General features: G+C 35.0%; 1 protein-coding gene across 6 annotated transcripts in view; it reads right to left on the reverse strand.

The window, feature by feature from the left end:
* Positions 1-9877: 9877 nt before the first annotated feature.
* The window catches only part of FSTL5 (follistatin like 5), an 812423-nt gene continuing 808131 nt past the window's right edge, over positions 9878-14169 (reverse strand). For all 6 annotated transcript variants that reach the window (XM_005556204.4, XM_005556203.4, XM_005556206.4 and 3 more), the window contains one exon: positions 9878-12434. In XM_005556204.4, coding sequence (XP_005556261.3) covers positions 11732-12434 — 703 coding nt within the window. In that variant the 3' untranslated portion in view covers positions 9878-11731. The remainder of the gene's footprint in view (positions 12435-14169) is intronic.

Below are 14169 nucleotides of genomic sequence, written 5' to 3' on the forward strand. Positions count from 1 at the left end.
GTAATAAAATTAAACCTATAACATGTTAAATGTCTATAAAACATGGAAATGAATAAGCAGCACGGTTGAATAGGCATATTTTGGATATTGTGGAAGGTGATTTCCAATTTTGCATAAAGTAATAGGAATTCCCACTGGTAAGCAGACATTTGAAGAAGGTAAAGAGATCATGCATGAGGATATCCGGGGAATGTATATTTTCAGTGGAAGAAACAGCAAATATAAAAGTCAGGGTTGTGTATGTTCCTTTAAGAGAAGAGAAGGGAAGTTACATAACTGGAAAGAGATGAGTGAGGGAGAAAGATGCAAGAAAGGTGATCGGGTGTTTGGAGAACTAACGGGATGCCACACCATATAGTTCCATGTAGAGTTTTTTGTTTTGTTTTGTTTTTTGAGATGGAGTCTTGCTCTGTCGCCCATGCTGGAGTGCAGTGGCGCGATCTCGACTCACTGCAACCACCGCTTCCTGGGTTCAAGTGACTATCCTGCCTTAGCCTCTGGAGTAGCTGGGATTATAGGCACCTGCAACCATGCCCAGGTTTTTTGTTTGTTTGTTTGTTTGTTTTTTTAGATTTTTAGTAGAAACGGGGTTTCACCATGTTGGTCAGGCTGGTCTCAGACTCTTGGCCTCAGGTGATCCGCCCACCTTGGCCTCCCAAAGTGCTGGTATTACAGGCATGAGCCACCACGGCCAGTCAAGACCATGTTAAGAAGGTTTTATAATCAGAGAAGTAGACCCAGAAAAGTGGAGACTCCCATCTCCTACCTTGTCCTACTTGTAAAACTAGAGCATCACATCAAGAGTAGAAGGCAACAATCTTCACCACCAGCTCAAGAGCTGTGGATCAGATATTTTGCAGATAATAATAACAGAGGGAGAAGTAAGTCATAAGAAAAAAACAAAAGCAACAGATTATTCCTATAAAAACACTGAGTTAACTCAGATTATTCTTATAAAAACCCTTATTTGAAACAGAAGGTGAAGAAATTCAAGCCTACGATGATTGCTTTAAAACAGTAGATATTCTGGTGGTAGTCAAGTGAAAATAAGCTGGTGGCTCTATGCGGGCAAAAAGTTTAATCTTAGGGCAGCCAATTTGCCAGAGATAAGCAGAAAAAGAGACAGTGAAATAAAGCAAGGTCAGAGCAAATCTGTAAAGCGGAGACCAAAATGATATCTGCAAAGGAGTCTGAATTTAACTGGAGCATACTGTGGAGAAACTAGTTTCCCAGGTCTGGGATAACAGTAAAATTCTTGAAACCAATAACAAATTCAGTCAGCAATTAGTGGAGACAAACAGGTGGGTGTAATGTCAAAGAGACAGACAGGTTAACAGAAAGATCAGGCAAACTAATAGTCAAAGAAAGCCCTTCTAAAACCAATGTCATCCCAGGATTATTATACACATGCCCAATGCTGTGCTCACTGAGGTGTGATACCAAGGTTTCACAACTTGTGGGATTTATATTTCACTACAGTAGTCCAGCAAAGTCACCAAACAAATAAACAGGAATGGAATAATAACAAAAGGATTAGGGAGAGAGAATATTCAGAGTTGCCACAATGTCTTATCCAAAATGACCTGATTTTTAACAAAAAATATGATACATACAAAGAAACAACAACAAAATGTGTCCCATACAAGAAAAAAAATCATGCAGCCCAAACAACTGACCTATTAGAGGGTCCAGTTGTTACATTTAATCAGCAAAGCTTCAAAGAAGCCATTATAAATGTGTTCAAAGAATTAATTGAAATTGTTTAAAGACTAAAGGAAGACAAGAGGTCAATGGCTTATCAAAAATATAATATCTGTAAAAAGGTAGAATTGATATAAAGAAACAAATAGAATTCTGGGTTTTAAAATCATAATAAAGAAAAATATTTTTTCTGGAGTAGTTCAACAGAAGATTTGAACTGCTAGAAGACAGAATCAATGCCCTTGAAGATAGATGGATAAAGAATCCAAAATCCAAAGGAAAGAATTATTTTTAAAATGCAATAGACTTCAGAAAAATGTGAGATACTAACACATACATACTAACACACGTTTAATTATACTAACACACATATAATTCATTAGCATAGAAGAGGAAGAAGTGAAAAGAAAGGAACAGAAAATTTATTAAAAATTTCTATGGCTGACCACTCCCCAAACTTAATAAAAAATAATAATCTAAACATTGAAAATGCTCAATGATCCCCAGTTACATAAACTAGAAGAGATCAAAACCCAGGCATGTCATAGTAAAAATATTAAAATACAAAAACAAATAGACTTTTTTTTTTTTTTTTTGAGATAGAGTCTCACTTGGTTGCCCAGGCTGGAGTGCAGTGGCACAATCTCAGCTCACCGGCAACCTCCACCTCCCAGGCTCAAGCAATTCTCCTGCCTCAGCTTCCAAGCAGCTGGGATTACAGGCACACGCCACTACCACTGGGCTAATATTTTTATTTTTAATAGAGACAGGGTTTCTCTATGTTGGTCAGGCTGGTCTTGAACCCCTGACCTCAAATGATCCACCCACCTTGGCCTCCCAAAATGCTGGGTTTACAGGCGTGAGGCACCACACCCAGCCAAACAGACAATTTTGAAATAGTGAGAGATTAACACATCACATTTATGGGAATCTCAGTAAGAATTCTATCATATTACCATAAAAAACAATGAAGTTTAATAGGTAATGGGATGACATATTCTAATTGCTAAAATAAAAAAATTCAATCAACAATCTAACATTCAGAAACTTCATCTTTCGTAAATGAAGGTGAAATGAAGACCTTACCAGAGAAACAAAAATTGAGAGAATTTCTTGATAGCAAATCCACCTTATAAAAATGCTAAACAAATTTCTTTAGTGACCATAGCAAAAATTTCAATACATACATACACACACACACACACACACACACACACACACACAGGTGCACACAAAATGCCAACAATGATAATTATGCAATTAAGAAGACATTGTAAATGCCTGTATCTTCTCTTTTCCTCTTTTTAACTGAAATAAAATAATTTGTTTTAAAATGTGTATTTTATTGCACACCTACCACATAGAGTTATGCAACATATTTGACAATGAAAGCGAAAAGGATTTCCCTGTATTGCAATGAAAAAAAGCATTAAACCATAGAAACCTATAAAGACAAACAGAAATAGTAAATAAGGACATTTTTTGTAACAATAAATATATGTACTTCTCCTTTTTTCTCTTATTTAGAAAAACAAAATTATATAAAGTGATAATTAGTATTAGGCATTTTTTCGAATATAACAAAAATAGCACAAAATAAGGAAACAGTAGTGAGAGTTACATAGGACTAACATATCTGTATCTCCCTAGAATTTAGTTAGTATAAATCTGAAGTTCATTCTAATAAGTTAAGATGTACATGGTAAGCCCCAGAGAAACAACTACAAAAACAATTTTTAAAAAGTGAAATTATCATTAAAGGAATTGAAATGTTACCCCAGGAAATATTCACTTAATTCCAAAGAAGGCAGTAAATGAGGCATAGAGAAACAGGATACACATGAGGCCTCTATAAAATAGCATAGAAGATTTAAATCCAACTACAGCAATAATACATTTAATGTAAATGGGGTAAACAATCAAAATACAGATATAGTCTGATGAGAGTATAAAGAGAGCTCCAAATATGTGGTGTTTAAAGGAGACAAATTTCAGATTGAAAAATTCAAATAGATAATAAAGGAAGGAAAAAAATTATGCAAAAAGCTTCTGTAAGAAAGCTGGAGTAGCTCTGGTAATGTCAGACAAATTAGACTTAATAAAAAGAAAAAGTGTTACTAAAGTGTATCTCTTTAAAAGTAAGTGCTGTACTTTTTCTCACATTTCACTAGACATGGTTCACTGCCCCTCCCGCAGCAGTGAGAGTCTTACTCTCTTTTGGCAGCAATATATTGATGTATGTTTTGCCGATGAAGATGAGATTATTTGCCATCCACTCCTCAGAAGCAACAGGTTTTGCTTTTACTCCTCCTAGAAGCAATGGAACCTTGCCTGTTCCCTGGGGGTGAGACAGGTGACTGCCCAAATGTTAGCTACTTAACATTTTTGCTTCTTAGGACGGAAGAGTAAGGGCAAGGGGACAAGACCCATCTCCCGAAAGCAGCTGATCCCCACTTGCACACCACACTACCAACGAAGCTAGCCATTTCTGGTCTCCCACCCTGCCTTTTTCTAAGCACATGGTGAAGATCCGTGGAAAACATTTTGTGAGTATAAACTCTTCCTGTGTCTGAGGCCCCTAGTCTTTCCAAACTGATAAGCTAGCCTAGACATTCCCTTGAAGAAGTTTTTAAAATGTTAGCTGATTTCATTTTACATTCATTTATGTAGGCCACTTCTTTCTCCTGTGCTGTGCCAAGGGTGAAATTATTCCTTGTCCCTCATTGGAAATTAGTTTACCCGGTGAACTTGTAACCCCACCTGTCTAAAGAGGCTCAAGTAACAATATGATTTTGTGGATTTTCCAGCTTTTTCTGCTAGAGTGTGTGTGTATGGGGGAGGCCACGGCTTTCTTTGCAGCTTTGTTCTTTCTAAGCAATGTAAGAATCTCTGTATTATTTTTGCAGCATAGTGTTAGCATTTTCATTATTTAGAGAATCTGCAGATTGTACAGATCTCAATTTGATTTCATCTTTAAAGTGACATTTGTTAATATTTCTTAGATATACATGCTTATATATTTGTTCACATATATATTACTTGTTAAGTAATTGAAATATTTCTCAGTTTATTCTGATGAATTGAGACTGATTTCTAGTTTCCCTTTACTGAATTTGGGTTTGTAATTGATGTAAAATATATTTTAGTAATTGTGAAATATATCAGGGAAGTGCTTTTAATGCATAAATGTGTATGTATATGTATATTTATTTGAACTCAGTATTACATTATTGAGAGTCTGTAAATAAGTACACATCCTAATTTACTTGATCTTACAGCATCTCCAGAGTGAAGATCCACTGACTTTGTGTTTCTTTGATTTCTCCTTACCAAGATTGGTAGTCTGTGTTTTTATCTATTTGAATGCTATGAGAGATGTGAGATCCTGTGATTCATAGTCATTCTACAAATTTATACAGGAATCCTATATTATAATAATTTTTATGTAATTCCCTATCATGGTTCTAGATTTAATATGCATTCCAAAATATTAATGGGATATGTTTGAATATTAAAACTTCATCCTCCAATGTCCCTAGATGTATTTTCACTTTTATATGCTCAAATTAAAACACACACATACACACACACATACACACACCCCCAGTTAGGTGTTTACTTGCTTTAAAGTGGAGAACTGCATGGCATATGGCAGATTTGCACTGAAATAGACGAATTAAAAATGATATTTCTATCAGCAAGCAACTTTTTAAAATGCTATAAAATTAACATGCTATGTGTTAGTAACTTATCAATATATTCACTCTTGCTCAACTTATAACAATTACCCTACAGAATAATTAATGTTTGAAGATAATGTTTATTAATAAAGATAAAATGATAAATTATACTTTATAAGATCAAATGTTGATATTTTGGGTACTCTTTGTTAATAGTTCTGAAAGGACAGAAACTGAAGAGCAGAAGTAGTTTAAAAGCAGGTGGGGCCAGGCGCGGTGGCTCAACCCTGTAATCCCAGCACTTTGGGAGGCTGAGGCAGGCGGATCACGAGGTCAGGAGCTCGAGACCATCCTGGCTAACATGGTGAAACCCCATCTCTACTAAAAATACAAAAAAAAAAAAAAAAAAATTAGCAGAGCGTGGTGGCATATGCCTGTAGTCCCAGCTAATTGGGGGGCTGTGTTAGGAGACTGGCATAAACCTGGGAGGCAGAGGTTGCAGTGAGCCGAGATTGCGCCACCGCACTCCAGTCTGGGTGACAGAGCAAGACTCCGTCTCAAAAACAAAAACAAAAACAAAACAAAACAAAACAAAACAAAAAACAGCTGTATGAGCAGAGTATGTCAATATTTAACCTTTTTTTTTTTTTTTTTTTCTTTTAAGAGAGAGTCTCATTCTGTCACAAGGCTGGAGTGCAGTGGCGTGGCGTGATCTCGGCTCACTGCAACCTCCTCATTCCGGATTCAAACTATTCTCCTGTCTCAGCCTCCCGAATAGCTGGGATTACAGGCTCGCACCACCACGACCAGCTAATTTTTGTATTTTTAGTAGAGACCGGGTTTCACCATGTTGGGCAGGATGGTCTTCATCTCTTGACCTTGTGATCTGCTTGCCTTGGCCTCCCAAAGTACTGGGAATACAGGCGTGAGCCACCGCATCCTGCCATATTTAACCGTTTTTAAAGAGCTATATTTTCTCACATATCTGCCTTGATTATCATGAGATATTTTATTTGGACTTTGTAACTTTGAACAAGTTTATGGGTCCAGGTGTAAAATAACACTGTTCATTTTAATTGAAATACAAAAAGTATCTTGAATAATGAATATTTGAATAATTATTGAATATTTGAATAACTAGTGGTCCACTTAAATAATGTGGACATTTTTCCAATTGAAATATCAATATTCTTTTGACACTGAGGTGATTTTGATTCTTCTTCTAAAAAGCAGGAAAATGTGTATTTAGAAACAGTCTTTCAATACATTTACAAAACATCAAAACAGAATATGTTTAGTATTTTGGTGTGTTCTTTGCCAATTTCAGCCAAATTTAATTACAGCCTTGAAAACAAGTTCCAAAATAGATAATTTTATTATTGGTAAACTCTAGTATAAAAGAACAACTGTTAAAACTTTTCCAGTTCACCAACTTTAGCTTTAAATTACGGTAAAATAGCTGTGCAGTATCCACTAAATACCACAGAGACAGGCTCATTTTGCCACTGAATATTACTGAAAAGCTAAGTGCTTTTCCATTTACCAACAGGACTATGCAATTTATAAAGGCAAACAAACAAAAAGCTATGCTCATATGGTGAAGATTTAGTTTTCTAGAAAGACGGAAAAATTTACCAGGACTTAAGACAGCAGATGAGAATTTCTATGGCATGAATTTCAGAATACATTTCTGCCTCTGAAGTTTCTCAGGAGAGGTAAATGATATTAGACTGTGATTGAAAGAAAAGTAGACATAGATATTTGGTAGGTGCTTCCTTTGTTCTCTTTGCCCGTTCATATCGGAACATGCTAAATGTAGCAAGTGAAAATAGAAGAGCCCCTTAAGAGTTCTTAAAATTGTAACATTGGGTTGTACATTTTTATTTCATTTTATTGGTTTTCATAAATAGTGAAAACATCATACAAAGATGTTTTCCTGAATATCAATATTGTTTTCATTTTTTTCTGTCTTCAGATATTTACACAATATAATAATTTGTCAGGTAGTATTAAACATATTGTTTTATCATGTAAAAATCTTGATTAGTAAAATTCAACTGAATTGATGTTGTAAAGTAAAATTCTGTGAATAACTTTTAAGTGGGAATCAGAAAGGTTATTAGGCCTTAAATCGCAAATATTTTAAGCGCTTCAACTTTACATGGATATAATTAGACAGAAGGTAGAATGACCCCTAAAAACTACATTATTTGCTGTATATGATGACTCTTCCCTGGGCATATATCCATTGCCCTATATGTCCATTTAGTTTGTCCCTTATCCAGATCTTCATTCGGTCACCCGAATTTAGTTCTCCTTCAAGGCTTTCTTATTTCTATCAACGGTGTCATATTTTAGTCTTATCATTTTTGTCCCTTTTATGATCCATATTTATTCAGTTGCCACTTCAGGTATGGTTCCTTAACAAGACTTATTATGCTTTCAATTTAATTGTCGTGCCTTAAAGATCATAAACTCACATTTTTGCAAAAGTTACCTAAGTAATTCCATTTCCCTCAGTTTCCCTAGTCTTCAGTTAAATTTTCATTCCACTAAAAGGATCATAAATTTTAAAAATATTGTTTTCACTATCATTTCTCTTTTTAGAATTTCGTTATTCAGTATCTACAGAAGCAGTGAAAAATTCTGGTTAGGTCTCTATTGCCTGGATTAATTCCAAGTTTTTAAACTAGTTTCAATCTTCACCTCTCTCCCTTAAAAACTGTTTACAACCTACTTTCTTGTCTTACCTATATCAACAATTTTTAAAAATAAATAATTTACATCTTTCATTTTTGCTCTATGACCACCCCACATCGTATTTCCATGCTTGCTTTCATACCTTTAGTCATTCCGTGCCTGTCATTGATATGATTTCATTTTTTTTTCTTTTGTCTGTTAACGATATACTCTTTGGGGCCATGCACGGTGGCTCACGCCTGTAATCCCAGCACTTTGGGAGGCCGAGGCGGTTGCATCACAAGGTCAAGAGATCGAGACCATCCTGGCCAACATGGTGAAACCCTGTCTCAACTAAAAATTCAAAAATTAATTGGGCGTGGTGGCGAGTGCTGATAATCCCAGCTACTGGGGAGGCTGAGGCAGGAGAATCACTTGAACCCAGGAGGTTGCAATGAGCCAAGATTGCACCACTGCACTCCAGCCTGGCGACAGAACAAAAACAAACGAACAAAACAAATCTATTCTTTGGGGTTATAGCTTCTTTTTTAAATTTTTTTGTTTGTTTGTTTTTTGTTTTTTGTTTTTGAGACGGAGTCTCGCTCTGTGGCCCAGGCTAGAGTGCAGTGGCACAATCTTGGCTCACTGCAAGCTCCGCCTCCCGGGTTCCGGGTTCCAGCGATTCTCCTGCCTCAGCCTTCCAAATAGCTGGGATTACAGGCACCCACCACACTGGCTAATTTATTTTATTTTATTTTATTTTTTTTAGCAGAGATGGGCTTTCACCATGTTGGCCAAGCTGTTCTCAAACTCCTGACCTCAAGTGATCTGCCACGCCCGGTCTGTTCTGCATGTTTTTGCTTTGTTTTGTTTTATTTTGAGACAGAGTTTCACTTTTTCGCCCAGGCTGGAGTGCAGTGGCGCGATCTCAGCTCACTGCAAGCTCCGCCTCCCGGGTTCACGCCATTCTCCTGCCTCGGCTTCCCAGTAGCTGGGACTACAGGCACCCGCCACCACGCCTGGCTACTTTTTTTGTATTTTTAGTAGAGACGGGGTTTCACCGTGTTAGCCAGGATGGTCTCGATCTCCTGACCTCGTGATCCACCAGCCTCGGCCTCCCAAAGTGCTGGGATTACAAGGTGTGAGCCACCGCACCCAGCCTATAGCTTATTTTTAAAGCAGTTTACTCGTAATTTTATCCTAGTTTTTCTTCACTTTCACTTTTCATACACACCCACATTATTGCTAATATGAGTATTTACAGTACACTTTAATCAGGGTATGCATAGGATCATACTGATTCCCTGTATGCTATTTCTTACTCAACCTTTTACCTTGTCTTTGAAGAAATATCAACTTCAGATATAATTGTAACATACATATTCATCTGATTTTTTTAAAGCTCACAAATATCAGTATTTTAACAATCAGAATGTTTTTAAAAGTGACTCAGTATTTGTGTGATTAATGCTGTAAGGTCATGGAAAGGAAAGCCTACTCTTTTGAGTAAAATTTTGATATTCCAGTCCAATATTTTCATTGAATACACAAGAAAAGAAGGTATTCTATAAAAAGAGACATCATGTAAAGAACATATGCCTTGCTGCAAATATTGAATAATCAAGGGATATCCAATTTAGATTTTATATAAAAAGACAAACTAACTTCTCTTTCCTTGATTGATCTCAGTTTACTTTACCTTCACCTGATTTCATCACTTTCAGAATAATGCAGAGCACCACACTATATCTGAAGCATTGGGAGGAATTTTTAAAAAATGGTATGCATATTAAATCATTGACTGAACTCTCAAGGGCTAAAATGTAAGAGGTTTATTCTCCTTTTATCAAGCAATGTCTACAGACAGAGCATCCACATGGTGTAAGTTACAAAAGAAGGATGTATGCGAAAGACTTACATGAAATCATTAAGTCACAGACACTTTATATGGTTCATGTTCACAAGGAAGAAAATTACTAAAAAGTAAAGCAGATTCAATAAGTAGCAACATAAGCTGATTTTTGTGGTTTATTAAATCCACCTCGCATGATGTTTCTGCTAAGAAGAAATCTACTGTATCACACAGCTCAGGATGCTATATACACATAAGATATTACACACTATAAAATTTCAGGTTTCTAAGCAGTTTTACACAATTTAAACTTGAGTAAAATTTGTATATTTAAAAAAGATCTTATTGGATTACCTTAAGTAAATGGAGGTCATTTCAACAGCCCATTAACATTTTTTGCAACAATAAAAACAAAAATAAGTACAAAGATTTTCAAAACAGGTAAGCTATTACTTTAAGCCTGGGTAATTATCTGCTTATTTTAATAAACCAGCTCTCTAGTTTTAATCTACTTCTGCTGGCCTTCTCATTTCCTCTTAAAACAAAAGAGAAGCAACAATTTTTACTTCTCTACAGTGTCTCAAGTAGGAGGATTAGTTAGGTTTCAAACTACAGCACATAGTGAGAAGGTGCTTCTAGGATTACATAGGATATGAATAAAATAAACCATTTGGGGAAATTATTTGGAATAAAGGTTTTTGATACATTATATTTAAATAGCAAAAACAATGGAGAACTACATCTTTACTTACCACTATGGGGCTACCCCTTTATTCCCAACTTATATTACTAATTCTTCTAAGCCACTAATATCTCATCAATTCTCTTGCCAGTTTTCTTTTCCTAGGTGTTAATTTCCCTATATATGGTTTACTTTAGCAGACAGAAGTAATATTTCTTTTTTTTACAACCGAAAGTTCCTGATGATGAACCATTGGACTATATGAAAAGAAACAATCTATTAATAAATAATCTGTTCTGCTAGTAATAAACATCTGTAGGCAGTTGACATCCCAGACAAACTTGCATTAAAAATATAATGCACTCTAGTGATTGAAAGCAAAATGAGTAGATAGATTGGAAATATTTTGACTGTAATTATTTTCCTCCCTTCCTTCCCACTTTCTATAGCATGCTGCAGATTATACAGTAAATGTCAAGTAGAGGTTGACACCTGTGTACAAGCTAAGGCCAACTTATGCCTTCAACTGATAGTTCACTGAGGGTTAAACAAAAGACTGAAGGCAAGTTTTGGCGCAAGAGATGTTTTTTAACAACAAGAGATTTATAGTTATGAGGGCATTTAGTATGCAGGTTTTAGTCTTCCTTTTCCTCCTGTGACATTCCCTTCAAGGCACAAAATATTATAAACAGTGGACAGGACCGAATATTTTGAATTAAGAATTTTAAGGTTCCACAACACCTTTTATTTCTTGTTTAATCATACCAAAAGGACAGAGAAAAAAATAAACTACCCTCAAAATGAAATAATGCTTACGTCATCTGAAATTCCCTGCAGTTTAGTTTTTTAAATGATTTAAATCCTACTTTATTGTTTAAAGCATAATTTACACATTTGATTCTTGTGACTGATGTGATTTCTCATTCAATAGTGTGCTAAGTATTTCTAATTAACCACTATTCTTAATTGTGTATGTCTTAGTCAAAAACAACTTATTTTATTTGGGCCAACCAAGTAAATTTAATCTGACTAGGATATAAACTTGGAAAGTTAAGTTGTAAATTTAAACAATGGATTAAGTGCAATGTATTGTAAAATGCTTCATCCAATAATTGTATCAATTGTATCATAGGGTTTTTAGGCATCTCCAACCCAAATGACTGTATTTCCTTTCTCAACTTCAGTGATCTCACAGTTTAATTTATTCAGTCGTCCATCTAGGATGAAGAGAGAGTCCTTGGAAGGTGTCATCAGGTACTGACCAAACAAGCCACTGTCCTGGATTTGCCTGTTTTTCTGGTTCCAAGGCCATTCTTCTGCCTTGAGTGGTTCCTTGAGACTCTTTATCATCTTGACCTTCCCAGAAGAGAGCTCCACAAAGAGCACATCAGTTTGTGTGCTTGAACTACCATAGATGTTATATTGGTGGGCTTCAGTAAAGGATGGTTGAAATGCCAGATCAGATATGTGCAGATTTGTGTGAATATCAAAAGCCTCCTGTATTTCTCCTCTGATGGTAATGTACTGAACCCTTACAAGACCTTTCACATCATTAATGCTGACAAGGTAGTGACCATCTGGAGAAACATATGGAGTGCCCGTCACATCACTATTGAATCCAATGACTGAGTCAGTTACACCGTCCACCATGACCTGTGGGGAAACTGCTCCGGTGCTGTCAGGTTTGCAGCCAATGAAGTAGTAGCCTCCCAAGTGTGTATATGCCAATGACTGAGGAATGCACTTATAGTCCTTCAAGTTAATTGTCTTGATGTATGACATGGTTTCAAGATCAATTTTTTGTAATGCAGCTTCATCTTTATGAAGAACAAATCCAAACCTGAAAGAAATGAAAATCAGAGTTAGACTGGAAACAATGGAGTTTTTAGCCATAGATACAGGTGGAAAGGTCCATCACAAGCCCAGGCTCTAATTGTCAGGCAAGGCAGCAATTTGTGTTACACTTGTGCTAGAATTAGTCTGTAGATTGTGCCACTCTCCTTCTTTCTCTAGGTCATTCTTTTGTTATATCCAAATCATCATAACTCATGCTGTAGAAAGAAAAATAATTAAAAACAATACATCTAGTTAATTGCAGCAACAAATTTTGCTTTTCACATAGAGGGAAAGAAGAAGTATACATTATTCTGTACGTCTCTAAACCATCTGATATTAAATAAGCTTGGTTAACTATTGCCAAATCCAGCAAGAGTAAAAGAGTTGAACATATATTGGTTTCACTCATTTCACTTACTTCTTATATTGTTTTTTGACCATTAAATGAATCTGACACTCATCATTATTTAGATAAACTTAAGTATAACATATTCAACCTTTCCATATTTATATTGTGATTTTTAATGATATGCTTGCATTTTATTTGTTATCCTATATTGAATAAAGAACTTTATTTTTATATTAAAGCCAGTTAAACAATTTTTGTTTGTTTTGTTGACCTTAAATTAGTTCAGAACTTTTCAAAGCATATTTGCTAAATATTGCTTGAGAATTATCAGTGATACCTGTGGCAAGTATAAATATATTTTTAAACTCACCTAGAACACAAGCAACTTTCTAGCAAAGATAAGTTAAACAAGATACAATGAGATAGAAACTATTAAATAAAATTATATCCAAAGTAGATATTGGCCAATAGAATTGTAAAGGACTTTTATTTATGTTTGCATTAATAATATTGATTGTCACCGCCTAATAGTTCTAAAAGCTCATAATAAAGAGAAATATTTTTCCATTCACTGTGTTCATAAGTAATATAATGAAATTACCTTATTATGAATATTAAGATAAAGCAAAACAAAAACTCTGAAGAGAGCCAATTATGTTATCATCATCTGTGTAATTATCTTTATGCTAATTATCACACATAGTTTTTTTTATGTAAAAAAATGACCATTTCCACACATAGTACAAAATATGGTGCAATCAGAGTAATATCTCTTTAAAATTTTAAATGTAAGCATTTAGCAGGCTCAAAAATATAAATAAACGTATATATTGAATATCATAGAAAAATAAAATAAATATTCTCAAAATCAGTCCTGCTTTGCAATTGCAAAAGAAAGGGAGTTCCTAAGCACAGATGTTTTATGAAAATAGACATAAAATTATAATTGCTTCCATTCTTCTTACATTAAATATAGTTGACAAACCATATTATAATTTTAGCTATATTTAAAATTTATGAGGAGACTACTTGCTGTCATTAGAGAGAGTACAAATTCTTTTATGTGAAAGAAAATTCGCAATGTATAGCTACTCCTTTATAAAGCTTTCTTAAATATTTGTTAAACAACTACTACACACAAGACACTGGGAATATATTGCAGATCAACATAACTTTCTCTGTCTCTAATGAGTCTAGACATTTTGAGTGATAAAAAAGTGAAACAGGGCTAGTGAATAAAGCTTGATTATAGCATTCTGCTATACTATTACCTAATTTCATAACTATTTCTTGTTCCTTGTATTCGAAATGGCCTAAAGCAATATACTTGAAAATAATATTTTGAGTGTATCTCTGAATGACGCCGACCACTTGTAGCTTATTTACTAAC

Source organism: Macaca fascicularis, chromosome 5 (assembly GCF_037993035.2).
Source record: "Macaca fascicularis isolate 582-1 chromosome 5, T2T-MFA8v1.1".
Taxonomy (NCBI): domain Eukaryota; kingdom Metazoa; phylum Chordata; class Mammalia; order Primates; family Cercopithecidae; genus Macaca; species Macaca fascicularis.